Raw genomic sequence first — 26,245 nt, forward strand, 5'->3', positions numbered from 1 at the left:
CCAATGAAATCATTAGTTGGCGCTATTTGTATGTTGTCTTCTAAGCACCTTACTTTCAGAGCTAAACTAACTGGTTCTGGTCTTGTCTTCTCTCAGGACTACACTAAAGATTATACTTCCTGTATTAATAATTACATGCTTTAGTTTCCTTTCTCAGTTTTATCCTTTATGTTAGAAATGTGTTTGTTGATTTTCATGTCACTTACAGGTGTAATAGTTTATCTGTCATTCTACTCTACTGCTCCAGGCTTCTACAGGCAGATCTTGAGAAGTTATGGAAGAGCTCTTTTTTTTGGCAACTAACTTCTCCCGTGCATGTGTCTTAGGCTTTCTTCAGCTGATAGCAGATGCCGCTTGGTAACCGGCTGTCCAAAGATTAATTTTCTTTACTATTTTTTTATTTACTTCAGTATATGTGTCTTTGGTTGCAAATTTGGAGGTCTTTAATTTACTTGCTTACCCCATAATTCTGATTGCTATTTCTGGTTCCTCTCCAAAAATGATGTAGATCAAGGAATTTAGGGGTAAATGATCCAGAGCTGAATTTAACAGTTCCATAACAAGGCCATTTGTTCTCTCAATTGGAGCTCAGCCCCACTTTTTTTCCAGATGCAGCTAGGCGCACACACTGAGGGCTTTAGTTTTTTACCTACACAAGCCGGACATGCTCCTACGAAGGAACCACCGTCCACGTCGTCCCGAAATTTTGTGGCCGTCCGATCTGCCGATCAACGGTCCAAAACGCTCGAAGCGGATTCCATCGGAAGCAGCTTCTCCTGCTTTATCCGGCTTCTCAGCTGCTTCGTCTCGGCTTCCCTGGCTTCTCATCCAAATCTGGCCTGGCAAATATATACTTGGGCTTCCGCTTCTCGTTCCAGAGTCTTCTCCCAACTTCCTCTCTCCCTCACCCGTCGGTCTCTCCCTCTCCCTCTTCCTCTCAATCTCCACGCGGACAGGGGCGGCGACGGCGCGGGCGGGCACAGCGGCTATGGCTGGCCTCCTCCTCTCCCCCTCCTCCTCTTCCCCTGGCCTCGCGCCGTGCCGGCCGTGCCTGCACCGCCCGCTCACAGCGCGAGGCGCTGCCAGGGCGCGGGGCTGCGGTGCCCGTCCCCGGCCACGGCGCGGCGCAAGCGGGCGAGCCGGTGGCCGCAGGCGTGGCTGCCCCTCGGTGGTGCCTCCTCCCTCTGCTCTGTGTGTGCTCGTGTGCTACAGGAAACCCTAGTTGTCCGTGCTGGAGGTCGCGGGCGCCCAGCGCCGACCCCACCCCTGGCGGTGGTGCCCTGCTTCCGCGTGGAGACGCTCGCCAACGACAGTAGCGGCGGCTACGTGGACGACGAGGTAAGCTCCCAGCTCTCCTCTCTCTTGCCCTCACTTTCTCTATCTTGATGAAGCTCACATCTCGCAGCATAGACCTTGTTTGTGCAAATATGGCTCCAAACTGGCCCAGGGAAAAAAGTTCTGGGAGTTTGGCTCTGTTTAGCACGAGCTAATGTAGTTGTTTTCAGTGCCTGATCTACGTGATTGTTTTCAATGTGTGCACAGATTATGCTAAATCTCCTTTCTTTGGTGTGCAGTTGTATGAACTATGAAATACCTGGCTCCTCGCTTATTGATATGTTGAGTCTCAGTTTTCCAATGAAATCATTAGTTGGCGCTATTTGTATGTTGTCTTCTAAGCACCTTACTTTCAGAGCTAAACTAACTGGTTATGGTCTTGCCTTCTCCCAGGACTACACTGAAGATTATACTTCCTGTATTAACAATTACATGCTTTAGTTTCCTTTCTCAGTTTTATCCTTTCTGTTAGAAATGTGTTTGTTGATTTTTATGTCACTTACAGGTGTAATAGTTTATCTGTCATTCTACTCTACTGCTCTAGGCTTCTACAGGCAGATCTTGTGAAGTTATGGAAGAGCTCTTTTTTGGCAACTAACTTCTCCCGTGCATGTCTTAGGCTTTCTTCAGCTGATAGCAGATGCCGCTTGGTAACCGGCTGTCCAAAGATTAATTTTCTTTACTGTTTTTTTTATTTACTTCAGTATATGTGTCTTTGGTTGTAAATTTGGAGGTCTTTAATTTACTTGCTTACCTCATAATTCTGGTTGCTATTTCTGGTTCCTCTCCAAAAATGATGTAGATCAAGGAATTTAGGGGTAAATGATCCAGAGCTGAATTTAACAGTTCCATAACAAGGCCATTTGTTCTCTCAATTGGAGCTCAGCCCCACATTTTTTTTCCAGATGCAGCTAGGCGCACACACTGAGGGCTTTAGTTGTATACCCACCTTTTATTTACTTCAATTTCTCCTCAGTTGCAGCTTCAAATAGCTTGGAACAAATTAACAATGCCCAAGTTTTTGTGAATTTGGGAACAGCACTTTAGCTCCATAGGTCACTATCTTATTTATTTTTTAAAGATTCACACTGAGGGCTTTAGTTGTATACCCACCTTTTGTTTACTTCTGTTTCTTCTCTATTGCAGCTTCAAAAAACTTGGAACAAATTAACGGTGCCCAAGTTTTTGTGAATTTAGGAACAACACTTTAGCTACATAGGTTACTATCTTTTTTTTTAAGATTTTGTTTAGGGTCTCTTTAGTTATATACCCACGGTTTACTAACTTCTGTTTCTTCTGAACTGCTGCTTGAAACTACCTGGAAATCATTGAATATGCCCAAGTTATGGTGAATTCGGGATCAAAACTTTTACTACGTAAGTTACTATCTTTTTTCTTTCTTTTTTCCAGATTTCCTTTTCGTTCTCTTTCTGGAGTAACGCACAAAAGCCTTTAATCTTCAGTGCTTGAAATGCAAGGGTGATTTTGCGAATGTAAGGTCCGATAAAACATTTCGATCATTATGGAGTAGTCATTCAGTTGTGTAGGTTGTTCCTATATGAGCTTGTACAGGTTTTCAAATTCCTAACCCATGCATCTAAGGTCTCATGATCCATGCAGTTCATACCAGCTTCTATATGACCTTCTGTGGGCATTTAGTTAGTGTTGTTTCATGCTTTAATCCTGACTGAACTGGTGTCGTTTTCCTGATCTTATCCTCAGTTCCTCTAAGCTCCCTTCGCTCATCGAACTTTTTTCACCTATTCTTAGAATTTGAGTTCTGTTTCAAGCAAGAGATTAAATATTAGTTTACTATGCCTTTGCAGGAGTATTGATTTTTTGGTGCTATGGACAGTCCTAAAAGACATGGATGTTCAGTACACCAAATTGCACAGTTTCTTCGCCAGATAAAACTATTTTCCATTACATTTTACAGCAAGTAATGCGCCTGAACCATCTTCGCAGTGGCCCGTTTGTTTTAGCTTTTGGTTGTATTAGTCAGTCTTCATGTGTAACAAACTTAATAGTTATCTTCCCCTGCGCTGCATCCTTCCGCCAATCCACGGGCGCTCGACGGAACCCTAGCTGCCTCTTCTTCCTCGCCGGCGGCGGCGACGAAACCCTACCTGCATCTTCTTCCTTGCCGGCCGTGGTGCTAGCCCTCAGCGCCCTCCTCCTCGATGCCCTTTCCCCCGCGCCGCAGGGGCGGAGCGACGCCGCCCCCCGCCGTGTGCTGCGCCGGTGGCACTGGTCGCCTCCCGCCGCAAGGGCCCCAAAGGCCGTCGTCCTCGGGCACGACGCAGCAGATGAGCCCCGCCGGTTGTTTACGGCACGGCTGCTCCCTTCCATAGGTATGTATGACACTGTGATTTGTTGTCCCCACATCTTCTTCTTGGGATGGTTCATTAACATGTTTTGATTTGGCTTGCGTACCACAATTCTAGGTTCTCAACTATTTCGATTTTGTACTTATGATTTTGTCGATGCCTATGTGATTTCTACTTCATGAAATAGCCTCAAATGATTGTGGAATTTACATCCTTGGTCGTCTCTTCATTATGTCATTTGTGCTTTCCAAACATATCTAATTTACATTCCTTGACGCTTCTTCTCATATGTCCTGTGTGGTCGATTTCCAAACATGAATGCTTTTAGTCAACAAATATATTAAGTATAAACGACAGTGCGGTGGACTAGGAATAGCCAAGGTTTCTTGAATTTTTTTTTATTACATATGTCCTCTGTTCTCTGTTCCCAGTCATGAATACTAACAAGATTATGAAAATGGATATTAGCTATAAATGTTAATGCAGTGCATTTGGATTTACCAAGGTGTCTTGAATTCTTTTTTGGGTGATACAATTACATAATACATTTTCCAAATGCTACTGCATTATACTTATTATTTGGGAGTCCAAAGCATTTAAGCGTGTACCATAGGTTCATTAAAATTTTAAGAATCATATAGATATAGATTAGAAATGGGCACTGAAATTTTATAGCCACAGCTTATTTATTCAGAATCATATTCTGGTACTAAGCCTGTATATATTTCTTCTTGTTGTCATGTGTTTTTCCACTAATGCAAATGAACACATGGCCCATTCCCAAAGATGACGTTGTCAGGCTTTTGGTTCTCCTTATTCTTTGAGTTTTCCCTGCAATTATGTGCATTGTTGTTCTTTCAAATCCATTGGAGTCCCTGGCCTGCTTGTTAGACTTAGAGGTATTACTGTATGAGACCAAGGGAAGCAACTTTCCAAGTTTATTTGGGTCTTTCGACACACATATTTATCAGGTGCATGATCATAGTGTGCTTGCCAAAAAAAAAACTCCCATTTCAATACCAAAGGTTAGCTTCAATAAGGCAATGACATGAACGTTTCAGGTTTCGCGATTCGATAGCTGTAGATACCTAGGAGTTCCCTAATTTGTCTGCTAGATTTTATTCGTGGTTCGATACCTGTACATACCTACGAGTTCCCTAATTAGTTTGCTGGATTTTCTCGGTCAGGTAATCTCTAGATTCATTCAAAAATAGTTTGTGCATGTGAGAATGTCTCTATGACTACATACATTGTTGGTAGACAAATGGATTCCTATCAGAAAATTGAGAGAAGACTGAAAAAATACCTACCTCCATGTTATATGAACATCCATCGTAAAACCTACAACATCATGGATATTCATTTTAGATAGAACAACTAAATTTAATTGTAGGGGTGATCTGTCTGCACCCCTAATTCTATACCCAGCAGTGGCATTTTTTTAACATCCCTTACAAGACAAAAAAATAATATAAGAGGCAGTCATCATCCTAGCTACCATGTTTCATTTTTGATACAGCTGTCGCATAAATGTGTACATGGCTATTGTAAGGTATTTACGTCTCGTTATATGAAATTTACTTTTACAGATGGGCAGTTGGTTCATGACATATTAATATTTTAAGCAAGGTTCTTGCTTCTTTATGCTATTCCCAGGTTGGATCTTGTTGGTTGTGATCTGACTGACCGCCTGATGAAGATCCTCAGAGAAAAAAAGCTGGCCTTCATTGCTCTACATTACGAGCAGGAGCTCGCGACTGCTTACAACATAGGTCTTTCTTTTCTTGCTTTGGAAGTTTATCTAATCTTAAGTTTATTTTCAATTTGGTCTAACAAATAGTAGACTGGCTGCAGCAACTCAAGCATTATGATTGACAGTTTTTAATGCAACCTGTAAGGATATGTCTTCGTAGGAGTTTTGCATAGGCAATGGTGTCTCAATGTGCCCATATCGAGTGAGACTGCAGCCTGCACACCAGATAGCTTAGTCATTGCCACACATCATCTGCAATATGTTACATGTGTGAAATACGACCTACTTATATTATTCTTCTCTGGTCTCTATAAGCAAGGTTCTTGCTTCTTCATGCTATTCCTAGGTTGGATCTTATTGGTTGTGATCTGACTGACCGCCTGATGAACATCCTTAGACAAAAAAGTTGGCCTTCGTTGCCCTACATTACGAGCAGGATCTCGAGACTGCTTACAACAAATGTCTTTCTTTTCTTGCTTTGGGAGTTTATCTAATCTTAGGTTTATTTCCATAGGTTTCGCGGTTCGATAGCTGTAGATACCTAGGAGTTCCCTAATTTCTCTGCTAGATTTTATTCGTGGTTCAATACCTGTACATACCTACGAGTTCCCTAATTAGTTTGCTCGATTTTCTCGGTCAGGTAATCTCTAGATTTATTCAAAAATAGTTTGTGCATGTGAGAATGTCTCTATGACTACATACATTGTTGGTACACAAATGGATTCCTATCAAAAAATTGAGAGAAGACTGAAAAAATACCTACCTCCATGTTATATGAACATCCATCGTAAAACCTACAACATCACGGATATTCATTTTAGATAGAACAACTAAATTTAATTGTAGGGGTGATCTGTCTGCACCCCTAATTCTATACCCAGCAGTGGCATTTTTTTAACATCCATTACAAGACAAAAAAATAATATAAGAAGCAGTCATCATCCTAGCTACCATGTTTCATTTTTTATACAGCTGTCGCATAAATGTGTACAAGCAGGTGTAGAGTCTGAATTTACAACTCTACAAGGTTCTACAGATGAAGATGCCCTCCTTCCATACAATCTTGATGCAATCTTGAACCCGTACAGCGCTAAAGCCATTTTCACTCCTACCAGCGCCCCTAGCCTGTGGTGCTGCTAAGGGCCCTACTCAAGTCATTGTAGCCTTTGATTTCATCAGAGGTGCCTCTAAGTCTTGATGTGTTATCTTCTCCTGATTGTTGCTTTGGTTTTCTTCTTCCCCCAAATTATTGTCTGCCTACACTGTGATTTGATACTGCTGCTTCCTAGCCATGTGAACTCCTGCCTGTGATCATATATCTGTATGCACCATGTAATATTTCCTACCTTGCAAATATGCACCCTAGGCTACATTCAGGATTACAACACTCATATTCTCTCTTTTAATTGCAGTCTGGTAATTACCTTGAACTAAGCTCTGATGAACTTATTTTTCAGCAAAGAAGCTACTGAGGGGACCTCCAACCCATCTTCCACATCAACAGCAAAGGGCAAAGCCAGGAGAATGGGGTTTCAGCTTCAGCGCAGAGCTTTCATGGTTGGTAAATAAAACACTAATATTCTGAAACGTTTTACTGAATCTTGCTCACTTTGGCTCAGACACCTCACCTGAATTACCACCTGAAAACAGGTCAGTTACAAGAAGACCACACGAATATGGAGTTCTGATAGTCAGCATAGACCAACAACCAACCGAGACAGCAATCTTTACATAGCAAAATCTCCATATTTAGAATCATGTATCGTTGCACGGGCGCGCGCGCCCTCATACTAGTTTTCAACAATCGTCACATGCCGACAGGAAGAGGCTAATTGATTACTAGATCAACTTGAGCATGAGCCGGACCAGCCATGCCCATGCGCACACAAGTGGAGGCAGATGCACCGCACATCCCCATTCTGATTGGCTAACGCTGACCATCCAGCACCCGAAACTGCCGCGCTCCTCAGCCCGCCCGCCTGGCGACCGTACCGGTCATCGGTCAAGTCAATGCAACCATCCAATTAGAGCCGCCTCGACGATCGTCAAACGAGGATCCGCACGCCCAGGCCGCTCCTTGCCCGCCGCTCGCCGTGGCTACTCCTTCCCGCGGCGGCCCTCCGAATCCACCCGCCGCAGCCCCCCGCCGCGGCCCCTCGCCTGCTCTGCACCGGCTACGGCTCCCCGCCTGCTTTGCACAGCTGCCCGTCGCCTGCTCTGCACCGCGCCCTGAGCGACCGAATCCCCGGCTACCCGCGCGCCGCTGCCAGGAGGAGCAGACCCGCCGCCGCCGCTGCCCAAAATGACCGCGAAAAGGATAAGAGTGAATTTTTTTTCCTCCCTCAGGCAACAAACAACCCTGAAGGACTCATTTTTAACAATGTACATCAATGCCCGTAGGTAGATAAGGCTGTCCTGATTGTACAGAGGGTAACTTTGGAAAAAATAAAAAACCCACCGGTAAAAAGAAGTGTATATGTAGACACAATATTGGTTCAAAAAAATCTGGTAAAATAGCGTGCATATTTTCAACAATCGTCACATGCCGACAGGAAGAGGCTAATTGATTACTAGATCAACTTGAGCATGAGCCGGACCAGCCATGCCCATGCGCACACAAGTGGAGGCAGCTGCGCCGCACATCCCCATTCTGAGAGGCTGACGCTGACCATCCAGCACCCGAAACTGCCGCGCTCCTCCGCCCGGCCCGCCTGGCGACCGTACCGGTCATCGGTCAAGTCAATGCAACCATCCAATTAGAGCCACCTCGACGCCTCGTCAAACGAGGATCCGCCCGCTGAGGCCGCTCCTTGCCCGCCGCTCGCCGGGGCCACTCCTTCCCGCGGCGGCCCTCCGAATCCGCCCGCCGCAGCCGCCTGCCGCGGCCCCTCGCCTGCTCTGCACCGCGCCCGCTACGGCTCCCCGCCTGCTTTGCACAGCTGCCGGTCGCCTGCTCTGCACCGCGCCCTAAGCAACCGAACCCCCGGCTACGCGCGCGCCGCTGCCAGGAGGAGCAGAGCCGCCGGTGCACCTCCCAAAATGACCGCGAAAAGGATAAGAGTGAAATTTTTCCCTTCCTCAGGCAGCAAACAACCCTGAAGGACTCATTTTTAACGGTGTACATCAATGCCCGTAGGTAGATAAGGTTTTTCTGATGGTACAGAGGGGTAACTTTGGAAAAAATAAAAAACCCACCGGTTCGCAAGGAACCGCCCGGTTCACTGGTTCGACAAAAAACCGGCCGGTTCAACCGGTTTATAGCGGTTCGTTTGCATATACGGCCTTTGGAGTGAACCGGACCCGTGTAGGCTCTGTCTTTTACCGGTCCGACCACCGGTCCGGTCCGATCCTAATAACTGTGTTTCCCACTACGACACATGCTGACATGCAGATGCTTCCTCTTTCTGCTTTCTCTTGTTTCTACTTGAAGCTACGGAGTAGTATATAATCTCGCACACGGACGGTACTACGTACATACAAGCCCGGCTGTCTGTCAGATACCACGAGTCACAAATCACAAATGGCAACCACTCTACGCAGCTTGCAGGCCATTGCTGCACTGGCCGTGCTGCTGGCGCGTCTGGCACCGGCGTTAGCTCAGCGGCAGCCACCGCCACCGTCGTCAGCGCCACTGCCACCGGGGGTCGCGCGGCCGGGCTGCCGCGACAGGTGCGGCAACATTACCGTCCCCTACCCATTCGGCATCGGCGCCGGGTGCTACCGCGACGACGGCACCGAAGGCTTCCAGCTCCTCTGCGACGACTCCCGCTCCTCGCCCCGCCTCACCGTCTACGGCTACAACCACCAGCTCGCCGGCCTGTCCCTCGTCGACTGTGAGGCTCGGGCGTACCTCAACGCGACGCGCGAATGCTTCAATGCCACGGGGGGCTACGTCGGCGGGCGGCCGGGTGCCTACATGTCCCTCGGCGGCATCCCCGGCGCCAGCCCCTTCTTCTTCTCCCCTGCCAAGAACCGCCTCGTCGCGATCGGCTGTCCCAACCTTGGCTACTTCGTCGACAGCGCAGGCTACTACGTCAGCGGCTGCATGTCCGTGTGCCGGCCGTCGCAGTACACCATTCCAGGCCAGGGGTCGTGCACCGGCGTGGGTTGCTGCCAGAGCGCCATACCGCCCGGCGTCTACTTCTACGAGCCGCACCAGATCAACTTCCAGCAGGGGCAGGGGGACCCGGCCTTCTCCAGCAATGTCACGACGTGCCACTACGTGTTCCTCGTCGAGACCGAGTGGTTCAGTTACAGCGACCGCGTGTTCCTCAACCGGACGGACGACTTCGACGTGCCCGTCGTGCTCGACTGGGCCGTCCGGAACGCCGGCAACTGCAGCGCCGCCCAGAAGAACATGACGGACTACGCGTGCCGGAGCGGGAACAGTGAGTGCGTCCCCTCCACCAACGGCGCCGGCTATCGGTGCAACTGCAAGCAGGGCTACGAGGGGAACCCCTACCTCGATGGCGGATGCAGAGGTAAACATGCATCTCCATGACCATATCATATACGAATACGAGCGAATCACTGCCTCTTTTTTTTTTTTCATATCCCATTGCTGCCTGCCTGTTTGTCTTACCCAATGATGAAACCAAATTGCATTTGCAAACGGATCAGACATCGATGAGTGCCGTCGCCCAGACAAGTATCCATGCTACGGAGACTGCACAAATCTGCCGGGAAACTACACTTGCAATTGCCGTCCGGGAACCGATGGGGATCCCTACCAGCAGAACGGTTGCCGGCCCAAGGACAAGTTCACGCTAGCCCTCAAAGTGGTTACAGGTACACAAACACATCATCCTGTGACTGACCCGGCCCTAAATTACCATGCTTGAAAATTTCGTCAATTCTTACGGGGATACTGATAAGCGCTAATGTTCAGGGGTCAGCGTCGGAGTGTTCTCGTCAGTGTTCATGTGTTTCTGGCTCTACCTGGGGCTCCAGAAGAGGAAGCTCATCAGAACGAAGCAAAGGTTCTTCGAGCAGAACGGGGGCGTCATCCTGCAGCAGCAGATGCGCTCCTACAGCAGTGCCGGCGCCGGAGCGGGTGGGTTCAAGATATTCTCCGAGGAGGAGCTGGAGAAGGCGACCAACAGCTTCGCCGCCGACCGTGTCCTCGGCCGCGGCGGGCACGGCGTCGTCTACAGGGGTGTCCTCGAGGACAAGACGGTGGTGGCCATCAAGAGGTCCAAGATGATGGAGGAAGCCCAGACCAAGGAGTTCGCGAGGGAGATGCTCATCCTCTCCCAGATCAACCACAGGAACGTCGTCAAGTTGCTTGGCTGCTGCCTTGAAGTAGAAGTGCCCATGCTGGTCTACGAGTTCGTCTCCAACGGCACTCTCTACCACTACATCCACGATAAGGATCTCAAGGCTGATATAACCCTTGACACCCGTCTCCGGATCGCGGCGGAGTCCGCGGAGGCGCTTGGGTACATGCACTCCTCTGCCTCGCCGCCGATCCTCCATGGAGACGTCAAGACGGCCAACATTCTGCTCGACGACAAGCTCACCGCCAAAGTTTCGGATTTCGGGGCGTCAAAATTGGCGCCCGCTGATGAGGCCGAGATTGCGACATTGGTGCAGGGGACTTGTGGGTACCTTGACCCTGAGTACCTTATGACATGCCAGCTAACCGATAAGAGCGACGTGTATAGCTTTGGTGTCGTCCTGCTGGAGCTTCTGACCAGAAAGAAGGCACTCTACTTCGACGGGCCAGAGGAAGACAGGAGCCTAGTGTCATGCTTCATGACGGCAATGAAGGCTGGCCGGCATGAAGAGCTTCTTGACAGCCAAGTGAGGAACGAGATGAGAGCCGAGGTGCTTGAAGAAATTGCTCACCTCCTGATGCGATGCCTGAGTATGAGTGGAGAGGAACGGCCAACGATGAAGGCGGCGGCTGAGAGGCTGGAGAGGCTGAGGAGATACCAGCAGCACCCGTGGGCTCAGGCTGATGGCAATCTGGAAGAGAGGCAGACCTTGCTTCCCATGGAACAACGGGATCTTCCTTCCATGTTCGGACAGCAAGATGTCCTGGATCTTGAAGAGGGCAGCACATATACTTACAGCTTGTAGATAATATTATTTGTGCCATAACTTTAGCAAATTGATTCAAGTATGGATTCTTTTGGATGCAACAGTGAAAGGCTGCACACGTGATGAAGAGCCAAGAACTAGGAACTGAATATTGTTCACCCTTGAAAAAAAAAACAAAGGGACAGCAAAAGCTTTGCCGTATTTTTATTAGAAGGGACGGCAAATATTGTTCACCCTTTCTAAAATCGATCACTAGTTGCTCTGTTTGTTTGTTCAGAATGATGAGTATATGCGTCAAGTCCACTGACACTGTTCATGTTTGTTCCTCAAGAAAATGCACACTCACTGCCACAGTAAATTGGAGAATACTGTGAAATCCAGAGCAGCTCTACATACCATTTGTTTATTCACTGACCTTTAGCTTGATTAAATATTCATCTAAGAAATTAAATGTTAATCTAATTATATGCAAAAAAAAATGGTGCCTCATGTGCTTCTCTAGCAGATGCCCAGTTCACAGCTTCCTTATAGAGGAATAAGCCTCCCAATGAAGGTTATAGCACTTCACGTCCCATGACGAACCCCTAGCCATCCCATCCTTAATCTGCCGATCCCAATGTGAAGGGTCATTGTTCTGCACATTGGGAAGTAAATTATGTTAAATTCAAGAAGCAACTAACTTCAGAAAATAAGATAGTTTCACGCAATCAGCTTCCAGGGCCTTCTGATTGCAACTTTGACCTATGCTGATGTTCAGAACATTATTTGATCTATTAAGAGATAATTGATTGAGCATAAAACAGCCCTTGACAAGATAGCTATTCTCCCTTGAGATTGCAAACTTACGAAATCATCAAGTGCTTGAGAAAGAGACAGATCTCCATAGGTTGAGATGATGTACTGAGACATTGCTGTATTTGGGTAGTCATGCCCCTCCGACTCCCTGGTTACAAGTACATACAAATGGAAATCATAAGCTATAACATATACATAACATAACCGTCAATCAACTGATGCAAATGCTACTTTGGTCCATACTCAAGCTTCTGTCAATCACAGAGTTTCGACTCACTTTGGACACAAAAAGAAAACATTTCATCTAAATCATATCAAACTGATGGATTGCCAAGTAAGCGTTTTTTGGTATTTACCTTGATTCATCGCTGGGAAAGTTTATCTGTACTGGCACAGATCCATACTTTATTGCCTTCATCTGCACAAAAGGAGACTTAACATTACTAAGAGACGCAGCATTGGGGTGGAAAATAATCACAACAGGCTTTGTATTTTGTGTGTCCTGAAATATATTAACTCAGTGATTTGTGGTGTTTGCTAAATTGACAAAACCTATACAAACAAATGTAGCAGCAAGATCCATTTGAAACACTTATATACACAGCAGCATGCAGAATAAAATCACTGTATGCAAATGAAACTTGTTGATCCTTTATTTCAAAGGGCAAGGACAAGGATATGTGCACTAAAAATATTGTTTTACTTTTTTTTGTAAAAAAATGCACATGCATGTTAGGGTGGGAGGTGTGGTCATGCATCCCAACAATAGGTTTGAATTCTCTTCTACTCAAATTTGGGTGCTTATTTTCTTCCTAAAGAAAAACCGTCTAAATCCTCCTAGGTTGGTCCCATTTTTTACATACAGCTCTTAGTTTAATAATTCTATTGAAATAATTCAGGCAAAAAGAAGGCTGGTTTCACATACCGCTGTTTGCAGCGATGGATCTTGAAAGGAAGAGCAAAGAATGATATCAGATCCTGCATATATTAAATGTGCTAGGGCTTCATCGTATGCCTCAACGAATGCTATTTTGTCTCCCTGTTTGATAAACCGAACAAATGATAAACAAATGAAATTGCATTAAACACATGATGTTCCATGATTGTAGAAAGCCTAAACAAGTTAGACACGGAATAGCGATACCATTATCTCTCCCTTTAATGCTCGCAAAGTTGAGTTCACGACAGACCCTAACTTTTCCATGATGATGACCTGTACAGTATAAACTCTTTGCAACTGGGCTAGTAGAGAAATAAACTGTTTAAGTCCCAAGGAAGGTATCTAACAAAGTAGTATACCACACACCTGAGTATTCCTGCGCAGAGCAACATGAACTGCTTCTTTAAGACTATGGATATCTGAATTATCATCACAGATACATCCTACCTGACAAATGGCGCTTACCTGATGTTACACTCAATGTAGTAACTAGACAAACAGAAGTATGTATGCGCAGAACAACAATGTACATACTATAATGGATGAATCACTGTTGAACCGAAGTCGTCTCCTAAGTGCTTGTCTGCAAATGGACTTCTCCTCGATATCATTGGCAGAATACCTTCGAGGAAGGAAAATGTCTTTGGATGGATCCCAAAGTTCACCATCCAATCCATAAGAAACAACCGATATCTTCTCCCTAGAAAGGATTTAAAGCATCTCAGAAAATCTCAGCAAATCAAGCGCCACTTGCGACAAGCAATTTTTTAGGCCCAATGGGAGAAAAATTATGGATAGATAAACAAAGAATAAGCTAATTTACTTATGTGTGGTTAATGTTGATTGCAGCCCTTGTCTTGAACCCTGAATAAGAGCATCTTTTGAATGCGTTGAGGACATCAAAACGACTTTATTTGAATAAACAATGCCCCCCTGCATATACATAAGTTAATAGAAAGATATGATACATAAGTTAATAAAAAGATATGTTTAAATGGATACATCAAAGGCATTTGAAACGATTAACTTCCATCTGGCATTTTAAACTTGTATTCAATGAAAATCTAAACATGTTTGAACAGTATGTTTCCCAGAAAGAAACAGAATTGCCCTCGGTGCTAAATGTTTATGTTGGCAGAGATAACAACAATTCAGGTACACATCTTCAATATCTAACATATATTAAAGCGTATAAAACCTCCAATTTTAATATGATTTACCTTAAGAATATTAACAAGATCTGTCTTATTTGTATCCTGCAGACGATCATGGCGGTGAAGCTTATGAGGATCAAGTCCACACATCTCCAATTTATTTGGCTCCTCTAGGCACTAGAAGCAATTGCATGAAATGTACAGTAATTAAAAAAACAAGAAACCACTTCTTGTAGTCTAGTAGATGCAGGTACATATAGTCATATACTACTGAGCCCTAAAAAATGGTTTCAAATATATGCAAAATATATTGCAATGATTAGAAACAGTGATGGATGGTAGTCATAGTGCATGTAACAACTAACAACTGGAAAAATCATACTGAATATTTACTTCTGAATTCAAGTCTTGGCACGTCAGTAATATCCGAGTGTTCCCAAGTCCCTGAATGTATAACAAAATTACAAGTCAAAACTTCACATCAGGACTTCAATAACGAAATACTAAAGTACAAGAGTAAGACTCAATATTGATTTCAGCATATACATTTGTAATGTTTTTTATTTTATACAACTGTAAACTTACAATTTGGAATCTAAGTGGGAATGCAAAAGTCAGGGCTATCCTAACACCCAATTTACTTTATCATTTAGGTCATTGATCCAGTCTCCTCTGCACACCTCTGAACATTACTTTTCAATAAGTATTAAAATAAATGTACCGTGGAAAGGGGGGGTGACTGGGGCCAAGCAGAAGTGCCCAAACAAGGTTAAGTTGGCTAAAATGGATTCAAGTTTGCTCATAATAGGCTGGAGGCCTTTTATCTATTTTAGAAAAGGGGACTAATCCCATTTGTGAACATGCTTAACAAATCAGAAGAAAATTTCAGAACTTGCAGGAGGAAAAACAGAAGATCTAAAAAATAACAGAAAAAACAGTAATCATGTCTGGAATAGATTTAAAAAGTTCTACAGGCGTGTCAGGCGCAGAATGGTAAAATGCAAGACATGTGCCAGATTAAACTCCCTGAAAATGAAAGAAATTAATCTTGTGGCAGTTCATGTGGGAAAAAATACATTGAGTTTATTTGAAGAGGTGATGTGACCAGGTCTAGAGAAATGAGCATATATGGATGAAGTGAGAATAGTGGATCATATACTGTAATGAATCTGGGAAGTGATCCTTCAATCTAATAGAGCACTTCAATTTATTTGTATTCAAAAGGGAAAACACGATGCACATATTTCCTCTTCTGTTTTCAGAATGAGATATTATTCATTGGTGATACTAGGACAAAATCCTGTCAGAAGGTATTATCATCCATTTAACATGGAGAATAAATATAAGACTATTTTACAAACCATTATCATACCACTGAATAGCATAGTAAATTTGAGAAAGCATTGTGTATACTTTAGTAAAACTGACCTGGTGAGCAAATATATCCCAGAAAAGTGGTGCCACTATAGCAGTTTCCCAGTTATGTATGTGTATAATGTCTGGCCGCTTTCCAGATTTTACAATATAATCCAGGGATGCACGGGAAAAATAGGAAAATCTAAAAAAGATGTAGTAAGAACAAATAATCTGTATGTCATGCGCTTGCAGCGCTTCCAACAAAAAGCTACATATAATATTCTAAAATGCTACCACTATTAACAGTTACTATAAACTATAGTCAGTTCAACATCAGTTTCTTCTGCATGTTATATTCATAAAAGCCTGTCATGTCACTACCCAAATCTGATGCTCCTACATACCGCTCAAAGTCATCAGGGTAGCCATGTAACATATCACGACTGAAATAGGAGAGCTGAGATGGTTCTATAAGTACAAGACCAACACCACTTGATGTACTGCATAAAAGAAGCAAAATTAGGAGTAAAATGCCTCTAGAACTACACAAATACAGAAGCATCAGCTAAAATAAGAGAAGAGCGAGATAATAGGGCCTGTTACATCTCTTTGCACACTAGGAGTGTATCTTTACCCAGTCCATATTTTGTTTTTATGCCAAAGACCACCAAAATAAGATTCATACTCTGCCTCAGCTCTCCTTAGACCATGAATTCCATCCACGTTTATGCTGGTGTACCTATTTTGTGTCATACCAATGCGATGAGCATAATAGCTTTGTGTGCAATAAGCAAGATGTAAATGTGGCAAAAGCCAAAATAATCCATATTACTAAGGATAACAATGAATTTCAAATGTAACACCTACGAATAAGAACGAGAAGAGAAGAAAATTGAGGACTATATACCAATATGACAATACTGCAAAACATAACTTATTTCAAAACAGTTTGCAAATTGACTCAAATCATTTGGGACGAGCTGTCTTGATTTTTTTTTTCTCGACATGCTATCTTAATGGAATAAACAACATAGTTAAGAACTATAGATTGTCATCAAAACTAAAAGTTGACAATCAAATTCAGGATATTGTCTCGTCTGGATATTGTCATCAAAACACAGTTCAGAAGAATGTCCAGTTTAGAGCATCCATCTAGAATGAGCAAAAAATTGTCTCGTCTGGATATTGATATTTAAACTTCAGGATTTTACTCTTACATAGTAATAGCTAAAAGGAAGCCTAGAAGCGTGTTATATACTTATATTGTTGAACATTTTTTACATTAAATCAACTCAAAAGAAACTTCCCTATTCATACGACTAATCAGACCACAACAACAACAACAACAACAACAACAAAGCCTTTAAGTCCCAAACAAGTTGGGGTAGGCTAGAGTTGAAACCCATCAGAAGCAATCAAGGTTCAGGCACGTGAATAGCTGTCTTCCAAGCACTCCTATCTAAGGCTAAGTCTTTGGGTATATTCCATCCTTTCAAGTCTCCTTTTATTGCCTCTACCCAAGTCAACTTCGGTCTTCCTCTGCCTCTCTTCATGTTACTGTCCTGGCTTAGGATTCCGCTACGCACCGGTGCATCTGGAGGTCTCCGTTGTACATGTCCAAACCATCTCAACCGGTGTTGGACAAGCTTTTCTTCAATTGGCGCTACCCCTAATCTCTCACGTATATCATCATTCCGAACTCGATCCTTTCTTGTATGACCGCAAATCCAACGCAACATACGCATTTCCGCGACACTTAGCTGTTGAACATGTCGTCTTTTCGTAGGCCAACATTCTGCACCATACAACATAGCAGGTCTAATCGCCGTCCTATAAAACGTGCCTTTTAGCTTCTGTGGTACCCTTTTGTCGCATAGGACACCAGACGCTTGCCGCCACTTCATCCACCCTGCTTTGATTCTATGGCTAACATCTTCATCAATATCCCCGTCCCTCTGTAGCATTGATCCTAAATATCGAAAGGTATCCTTCCTAGGCACTACAACATAAAAGCCTAAGGTGTCCAGACAGTCTATCAAGCATTATATACCAAAGATTTGGTTAGTGAAGAGAGGTTGCATACTTGGGTAGTATCACCTCCACCAAGTTACCCTTTTTATGAATCTCACAAGATAAACTGGCAACATAGGTTGATAATGATCCGCATGATACTATTGGGTACATTTCACTGCAGATGTGCACAATATGAAGAGGTTTCCTGCATTGAACATAGGCTCAAATATAGCATCAACACGTATAATAGCAAAAGACTCAAATTAAATATGTCGCAGTTATACTGGGTGAAACATCAGTGGGAAGCATATACAAGTTGCCATGTTGGTGAGCATCTTTAAGCTCACTCAGGTGGATATAGAAGGTGCCCAAGATAGGCAGGAATAGTGTTACCAGGACACAAGTGTGGGAACCAGAATCCGACACAGTTGCAGGTGTTTGGCTCAGCAAGTTCAGAAAATCAGGATTCAGGAATTCTTCTAATATATTTATAAAAAATAGAATAGCATTTTAGCTCTTCAAATATTAAGTACAATCTAAGATTAATCCCTCTTCTTAATGAAATAACACGCAGCTCTCATGCGTCGCTCGAGGAAAAAAAAATCTAAGATTAATCCTATTTCCTATAAAACAAACTAGAAGGACACTAAAGATTTCATTGTGTGCTTTACCAAGCACAAAGGAAAAGGCCTGGGATTTACAGCAAAAGCTCCAGATTAGCTACAGTTTGTGCATAGAACAACCGTCAAAACCAGCATTTAAAGTGATTATCTCTCTATGGCTACATGCCTATCCTTGTCTTCTGCCATTTTTCCCCTCTCATGGATAGCACACATGAGCTTCCTCTTGCCCTCTGCAGCAAGATTCTTTCTTTCTTTTTTTGAAAAATTGGCAGGAGCTCTGCCTTTCAATTAAGAGGGGAAAAAGAGTTGATTATGTACAAGCAAAACCAGGGTTAACACGCCCTGGGTAGCAGGAAAAGGATAGGCTCTCTCCAAACACTAAACCCCCTCTGGCTGAATGCTCTCCTTTGCTCAATGTTGTCTTTGATCCTTGCTGCTACTTGCATCGCTGATTCAGAGTTGTTGTTGAATATGCGCCTGCTTCTCTCTTTCCAGAGGTTCCAAAAGGTGTATACGACCATGCCGTTGAAGCGTCTCTGCTCTGTTAGGGGCACTACGGTAACAGCCTTGTCCCACCAGGACATGATCTGTAAGGGATCCCCCTGCTGCTGTCCTAGAGTAGTATCGAAGTGTTCCCATGCAAGAATTTGCCTCCAAACCGCCTTGGCATAGGGACAGCAAAGACAGCAAGATTTTTTCTCAATGTATCAGATATGAACCAGGCCATGTCAGGTGCCAATAGACAATTCGATGTGTCAAGTTGTCATTGCAGCAAAAAAAAAAGGACATGGGTATCCAGTAACACTGCAGAAAATTTGAGTAAAAGGCGGTAACACTGGAGGAAAGTAAGGTAAGTGGTATCATACTCTATTGGTTTACGCAGAAAGAGTCGCAGATCGGACAGCAATTCAGTATTTGGTTTATGATGAATATCAGAAAAGGCGCTTTGTATTATGCTTCTATTAGTGACAACTTTCTCTCTTAAATCAGATGCTTCTGCCATGCTGATCATTCCAGAAATGACCATTGTATCTATCCGCAGGAGTAACTCGCTGAAACTTGACGATTGTGCTGCTTCTAGGGGAATACCTGAAAGGAGTCCCATGAGAAAATGGAATATGTAAAATTATAGTGAAAGGTATATGACAACATTTCTAATATTTGATGCGTGCAGTTTACCTCTATAGACTATAGTTAAAAATGAGAAATGGAATGTAAAACAATAATATCAACGATCAGCATGTATTGGATTGCTGAAGATGAAATTTCACATTATCGTCCATATAGTTCCTAAGCCTGAAAATGTTGGTAACCGAGACCGCACCTTGCGTTTCTGTTTCTAGTACTTGTATTTCCTCGAGAAGCAAATTATTTTCATCCTGAAGTTTCTTCAGCTCCTCCATGGCCATAAGCCGCTGCTTGTTAATGTACAGGATATCTGTAACAGACAAATGTTAAGACTTATTTATCAGCAAGGAACGGAGCAATGTGAAAGAGTGGTTCCAATGGTAAAATGTGTGCTACATTATGATGAAAACTAACAGTTGTAGTACTGAGTGTGGTCTGATACAGAACATTAACATAAGGTAAAGCAAGGGAAGAGTAATTACTCCGTTGAGCCAGTCTGAAGAGCTCCCCAACATCACCCTCATCAGCCAAACTTGGTACCTGGAAACAGCAATTACCCTAAACTCATAAGCCTCTTAAATCAGCAAAGCAGAACAACAGAAGATAAGTGGAATTATCTGTGGCGATCTCATCCATGCCTGATCACTATCTGCGTCGACGTCCAACCTACAAAATTCCCAGCACCATATAGAAACATCATCCGCAATTCGAGCGCTAAAAAAATCGAGATATAGCGAGAACCCACCGGACGGTACTGGAGCTCTCGCGGTGGGGCTTACCGCGAGAATCACCGTTCCCCTCCCTGAGACACGAATTGGAGGACCGAATCAGCTGAGAAACGGGCACGCATACAGAGTACAGTTACACGCACGCACGCGCGCGCGCAGCAATTATGCGAGCACGGCCGCACGGAATGGTGCTGGGTGTGGGATTTGCACGCACCTGGAGGAGTAGGAGCACCGGGTTAGAAGCACCGGCCGAGTGGCGCGGGCGAAGGGGAAGCAATGCGCCCCGCCGCGCGGACTCGGGAGGCGCCGCCGCCGGAACCGAGGAGTTGGTGGTGGGGCCCGCGACGCCGCCGCGGCTACGAGGCGCGGCGTCTCCATGGCTGCCTGCTACGGGCGCCGCACGGCCCGAACTCGACTCACGTCGCGCCGCCCGTTCGCCTGCTGGTCCTTGCTATGCGCGCCGCACCTCCTGCGGATTGTGGGTGAGTGAGGCTGAGGCAACACCGTGTGCTTCAATGTTCCGAGGCGAGGCTGGCAGGCTGCTGGCGAGCACTGATCGGAGCGAGAAGCGGAAGGCGTGCGGGGGAAGGAGGAGCGCGCGTGTCAGCGTCACCAAGGAAGACAACCAGGAGGGCGACCCAGCACCTGAACGCGTCACGGGCTCGGTGAACCAGGCTGAACCGGAACCAAGGAAGGGAAGTCGCGTCCGACGCACCAACGTGCGGCTTGGAGGAGCAGAGTGGGCGTGAGTCATAGAACACGCACAGCTGCGTCTATGCGACTCACGCGGTCACGCCGATGGCCAAAGGCCAGTATAGATAGAAGCAGAGAGAGACCGAGGGGATAAAGAAAAACATATGACATGAACTGAATACTAAGCTACTCTTCTGTCGTCTGCTGTTCTTTCGATTCCCTCCCCCCTTCCTTTCCAATTTCCTTCCCCTGGGTTGATAACAATTGGTATTCAGAGCCTTCCGATTCTCCTTCGCGTGCCCTTCTCTCCTCTGATTCGCTCTTGCCGTGGTTGGTAGATTTGGTCGCGCCGCCGCTAGCTGTGGTTGCGCGATTCATTTCCTGTAAATCCCCGGATCCGCGAATCGGGGCGGGAACACGCGACCTGGATTCCTCACCGCCACCACCACCACCACCAAGGCCTCCAATCCATTTCCACTATACGCGTTCCGCCAAACGTCGCGGCGCCATGAATCCGGATATCCAGCTCCTGTTGGCTCGCCTCCGCACAAGTCGTTACCCAGAAGAAAATCGACGAGCAGACGGATCTCCTCGAGAGGCAATTCACCGAAGCGGATGAAGTCCTGGACAAGCGCTTCAGGGAGGCCGACGCGGCGGTCGAGCAGCGGATCATCGGCTCTGAACTTCGCCAGGACGCACGCCTCAGCTCCATTGAGAAGTCCGCTTCAGATCTCACCTCTTGGCGCCACGAACACGAAGGCATCGTCGACGACCTCCGTCTTCGCATCGGCAAGCTGGACAAGTACTGGAACCGCTCCGTGATTGAGTCTGCCGCCGCTCACCTCGAGCCGGCTATCTTCACCGACCCACCAGTCAAGTCGGAGCAGCACGCCGCATTTGCATCTGCTGGCTACAAGGCTGCTCGGCCCAACGGGCACGGCGTCGATCCTCACCACCGGGAGAATGAGTTTGGGGTTGTCACAACCTATACTCATTCCCCGGTCACGGGTATGGACAACTCCTCTGCAAATCCTCATAAGTTTCATGGCACTGCATATGACTTAGTGTTATCCCGCAATCGCCCACCTAAAAACCACCGTAACCCCACCGGCAAGCTTCCCAAAATGTCCTTCCCAACTTTTGATGGCACTGACCTTAAACTATGGATTACTTGCGCTGAAGATTACTTTGACATGTATTCTGTTGATCCCTCAGTCTGGATTCAGTGCTCACGCATGCAATTCCTTGGCCCTGCCAAACGTTGGATCCAATCAGTCACTGACAAACTGAAAACCATGACCTGGTCTGAATTTTGTCAAGCCTTGCATACCCGTTTTGATCGCGATCAACATGAATACCTTCTTCGCAAGATGAACCGCATTCGCCAAACTTCTTCTATGCAAGATTATGTTGATCGTTTTTCTGAACTTGTTGACTAGCTCACAGCCTATGATTCCTCCACAAATGCTCTGCATTACATCACTCGTTTTCTAGATGGCTTACATTCAGACATTCGTACTGTCATTCTTGTTCAGCGCCCCGATTCCCTGGATACTGCGTATACTTTGGCATTGTTGCAGGAAGAGGCCGCGGAGTCATCACGACGACGTGAGTTCAAGCCATGGCACCAGAAGGCCGGCTATTCCCCTCCTTCACGCCAAGACAGTTTGCACGTCAGTCCAGTGGACAAACCCTTGCTGAATCACAAACCACTGGACAAGAAGCTCGCTGATCTCAAGGCTTACCAGCGTGCCCGTGGTTTGTGTGATCACTGCGGAGAAAAGTGGAATCGTGACCACAAGTGTGCGCAACAAGTTGGCCTCCATGTTTTGGACGAGCTCTATGCTCTTTTCTCTGAAGACTTAGTTGAAGCTCAGTCACAAGATAGCACTGAAGATCCAGAGCCCGAACAAACCTGTTACTGCTTATCGTCTGATGCTACAGCGCAACCGGGGGTTAAAACCTTACAATTCCAAGGCATGTTTCAGCAGCGACCAGTCTTGATTCTCCTGGATTCAGGTAGCTCCACCTCATTTATCAGCCAGCACCTACTATCTCAACTGTCCGTTATCCCAGTTCAGTGTCCTTCATTCACTGTCAAGGTAGCCAATGGTCAGTGCCTGCAGTGTTCTGCACAATTGCCAGCAGCCGTATGGACTATTCAACACCATCAGTTTACCCATGATCTCAAGGTCTTGCCCATACCACACTATGACATGATCCTTGGCATGGATTGGCTTCAACGCTTAGTCCAATGAAGGTGGACTGGGTGCATCGCTGGTTGGTTATTCCTTATAAAGGTACTACAGTCCGGTTACAAGGCACTACATTATTAGAGGATTTTGGGAATGACGAGTTGTTGGTGCACATATGCAATATCACTTCCCAACCTCCTGCCACCGAGAGTCAGTTACCTCCAGCCATCGGTGCTTTACTGACTGAGTTTCCTTCTATAATTTGTCCACCTGACCAACTACTACCTAAGAGGGACTGTGATCATGAGATACCATTGATTGAAGGGGCTCGGCCGGTCACAGTACGACCATACCGTTATCCACCAGCTCTCAAGGATGAAATTGAATCTCAGGTTGATTCTATGCTGCAACAGGGTATAATCCAACCGAGTACTTCGCCATTCAACTCGCCTATCTTGCTGGTCCGTAAAAAGGATGGTTCCTGGAGATTTTGTGTCGACTATCGCTACCTCAATGCCCTTACTGTCAAGACCGCCTTTCCTATTCCAGTCTTTGACCAACTCATGGATGAGCTAGCTGGTGCTCGGTATTTTTCAACCCTGGACCTATTGTCGGGATATCACCAGATCCGATTAAAGGAAGGTGAAGAGCACAAAATGGCGTTCTTAACCCATGTGGGCCACTTGAATTCAAGGTCGTCGCCTTTGGACTTTCTGGTGCACCTGGTACTTTCCAAGGAGCCATGAACAACACTCTCAAGCCTTGCCTCTGCCGGTGTGCTATTATTTTCTTTGATGACATCCTTATTTACAGCAAGTCGTTTGAAGAGCATCTTGATCATCTCCGTCAGGTTTTGTCCTTGCTAGCCCAAGATCAGTGGCACATCAAGCTCTCCAAGTGCAAGTTCGCGCAAACTGAGATTTCTTATTTGGGCCATGTCATCAGTGCTCAAGGGGTGGCGATAGACCCATCTAAGATTGAGGCAGTAGTTTCCTGGCCAACACCGACTACAATCAAGGAACTTCGGAGTTTTCTTGGGTTTGCCGGCTTCTACTGCCGCTTCGTTCGCCATTATGCAGTCATCTCAAAGCCGCTGACAGCATTGTTGAAGAAGCACTCACTGTTCGTGTGGTCTACTAAACATGAATCAGCATTCCAGACTCTAAAGAAATGCTTGAGTTCTGCTCCAGTGCTTGCCCTTCCTGATTTCGCAAAACAATTCTGTATTGAAACTGATGCTTCTCACTATGGAGTTGGTGCCGTGCTCCTTCAGGAGGGTCATCCACTTGCCTTCCTGAGTCGCGCTCTCGGGCCCAAGAATCAGGGGTTGTCAGCATACGAGAAAGAATACATGGCTATCATTATTGCTGTTGATCAGTGGCGCTCCTATTTGCAGCTCGGAGAGTTTGTCATTTTTATCGATCACAAGAGCCTCATACATTTGACTGATCAGCGACTTCACACTGCATGGCAGCAGAAGGTATTCACCAAATTGCTGGGTTTGCAATACAAGATAGTGTATAAGCTGGGTACTGACAATCGAGTTGTGGATGCTTTGTCTCGGATGGGCCATCCAGAGGAACTGTCTTCCATTTCAGCCACAGTGCCTTCCTGGCTCGATGCCATCATCCACAGCTATGCCTCGGATGCTCGAGCTCAGGAACTCATGGCCAAGCTAGCTATCTCTGCTGACTCTGAGCCTAATTTCTCCATGCACCATGGGCTGCTTCGGTACAAGGGCCGTATTTGGGTGGGACCTGATGTGCCTCTACACCACAAGATTATCGCAGCCTTTCATTCTTCTCCAGTGGGTGGTAATTCTGGTTGTCCTGACACCTACCGGCGCGTCAAGCTTCTTTTTGCCTAGACCGGTCTGAAATCATCCGTTCAATAGTTTGTGACTGCATGTCCTATCTGTCAGCAAGCCAAACCCGATCGCGCCAAATACCCCGGTCTACTCCAACCTTTACCGGTTCTCAGCATGGCATGGCAGAGCATCTTGATGGACTTTGTGGAGGGTCTTCCACCGTCTGGGGGCAAGAATTGTATCCTGGTGATTGTCGATCGCTTTTCCAAGTATGCACACTTCATCCCCATGGCTCATCCATTCACTGCTTTCACAGTGGCCAAAACCTTCATCACAAATGTATATCGTCTGCATGGTCTGCCACTGTCAATCATCTCAGACCGTGACAAGGTTTTCACCAGTCAGCTGTGGTAAGAGCTTTTCCGTTTGGCCGACGTCACTCTTCGGATGTCTTCAGCTTACCATCCTCAAACCGACGGCCAAACGGAGCGTGTGAACCAGTGCATGGAAACTTTTTTGCGCTGTTTTGTCAGTTCCTGTCCCGCTAAGTGGCTTGATTGGATCTTCTTGGCTGAGTATTGGTACAACACTACATGACATTCTTCATTGAACTATTCGCCATTCTTTGTCCTCTATGGTCATCACCCCCACCACTTTAGACTCTCTGAAGACTGTTATGTTTCCTCAGTTTCCCTAGCTGATTGGATGAAGGAAAAATCAATGATGACCACTCTCATCCAGCAGCACTTAGCCCGAGCTCAGCAGCGCATGAAGACACAAGCTGACAAATCTCGTTCCGAGCGCCAATTTGCAGTGGGCGACTGGGTGTACCTCAAGTTGCAGCCTTATGTGCAAACATCTTTGGCTGCGCGCGCTAACCAAAAGCTCGCTTTCAAATTCTTTGGCCCCTTTCAGGTCATCGGTCGAGTGGGAGCAGTCGCCTACAAGCTTCAGCTTCCGGAGAATTCAACCATTCATCCCGTCTTCCATGTGTCCCAGCTCAAGACGGCGATCCCCACATCTCATTCAGTGGCTGATCTTCCCCACAATCTAGACGGGTTGCAGATACCACTCAAGATTCTCCAGAGGCGCATCCACACAACCGACCACAACGTCGTTCCCCAAGTGCTAGTGCAATGGTCCAATTTGCCGGCATCTCTTGCTACCTGGGAAGACACTGAAGCTCTCCGGCAACGGTTTCCGCGCGCTCCTGCTTGGGGACAAGCAGGTCTTCGTCGAGGAGGGGATGTCAGCGTCACCAAGGAAGCCAACCAGGAGGGCGACCCAGCACCTGAACGTGTCACGGGCTCGGTGAACCAGGCTGAACCGAAACCAAGGAAGGGAAGTCGCGTCTGA

General features: G+C 45.9%; 2 protein-coding genes, 1 long non-coding RNA gene and 1 pseudogene across 4 annotated transcripts; 2 read left to right on the forward strand and 2 right to left on the reverse strand.

Annotated features, from left to right (window-relative positions):
- Positions 1 to 7,163: 7,163 nt before the first annotated feature.
- LOC136475131 (uncharacterized) lies at positions 7,164 to 8,522 on the reverse strand. Its single transcript, XR_010763102.1, has 2 exons — positions 7,874 to 8,522; positions 7,164 to 7,708 (listed from the first exon to the last, which is right to left on the reverse strand). It is a non-coding gene; the product is annotated as an uncharacterized lncRNA (long non-coding RNA).
- Positions 8,523 to 8,771: 249 nt separating this feature from the next.
- Positions 8,772 to 11,516, forward strand: LOC136478305 (wall-associated receptor kinase 2-like). Its single transcript, XM_066476703.1, has 3 exons — positions 8,772 to 9,896; positions 10,036 to 10,203; positions 10,304 to 11,516. Exons 1-3 carry the CDS (start codon positions 8,936 to 8,938, stop codon positions 11,494 to 11,496), a joined length of 2,322 nt encoding a protein of 773 aa, XP_066332800.1. The 5' UTR covers positions 8,772 to 8,935; the 3' UTR covers positions 11,497 to 11,516.
- A 187-nt stretch (positions 11,517 to 11,703) lies between these two features.
- On the reverse strand, positions 11,704 to 20,876 carry LOC136478306 (probable starch synthase 4, chloroplastic/amyloplastic). Of its 2 annotated transcripts, XM_066476704.1 has the most exons (20): positions 20,409 to 20,875; positions 20,212 to 20,268; positions 20,105 to 20,132; positions 19,949 to 20,006; positions 19,663 to 19,776; positions 19,205 to 19,427; positions 17,786 to 17,920; positions 16,337 to 16,441; positions 16,107 to 16,202; positions 15,775 to 15,904; positions 14,740 to 14,790; positions 14,413 to 14,523; positions 14,016 to 14,125; positions 13,727 to 13,892; positions 13,559 to 13,639; positions 13,397 to 13,465; positions 13,178 to 13,291; positions 12,609 to 12,670; positions 12,304 to 12,400; positions 11,705 to 12,091 (listed from the first exon to the last, which is right to left on the reverse strand). In XM_066476704.1, the coding sequence occupies exons 1-20, from the start codon at positions 20,570 to 20,572 to the stop codon at positions 11,972 to 11,974; spliced, it is 2,091 nt and encodes a 696-aa protein (XP_066332801.1). In that variant the 5' UTR covers positions 20,573 to 20,875; the 3' UTR covers positions 11,705 to 11,971. The 2 variants fall into 2 exon arrangements, with proteins under 2 accessions (XP_066332802.1, XP_066332801.1); XM_066476705.1 differs by lacking the exon at positions 17,786 to 17,920 and having other exon boundaries at positions 11,704 to 12,091; positions 20,409 to 20,876.
- On the forward strand, positions 20,710 to 26,245 carry LOC136470707 (uncharacterized; annotated as a pseudogene).

The sequence above is a fragment of the Miscanthus floridulus genome, chromosome 8, assembly GCF_019320115.1.
Source record: "Miscanthus floridulus cultivar M001 chromosome 8, ASM1932011v1, whole genome shotgun sequence".
Lineage (NCBI taxonomy): Eukaryota > Viridiplantae > Streptophyta > Magnoliopsida > Poales > Poaceae > Miscanthus > Miscanthus floridulus.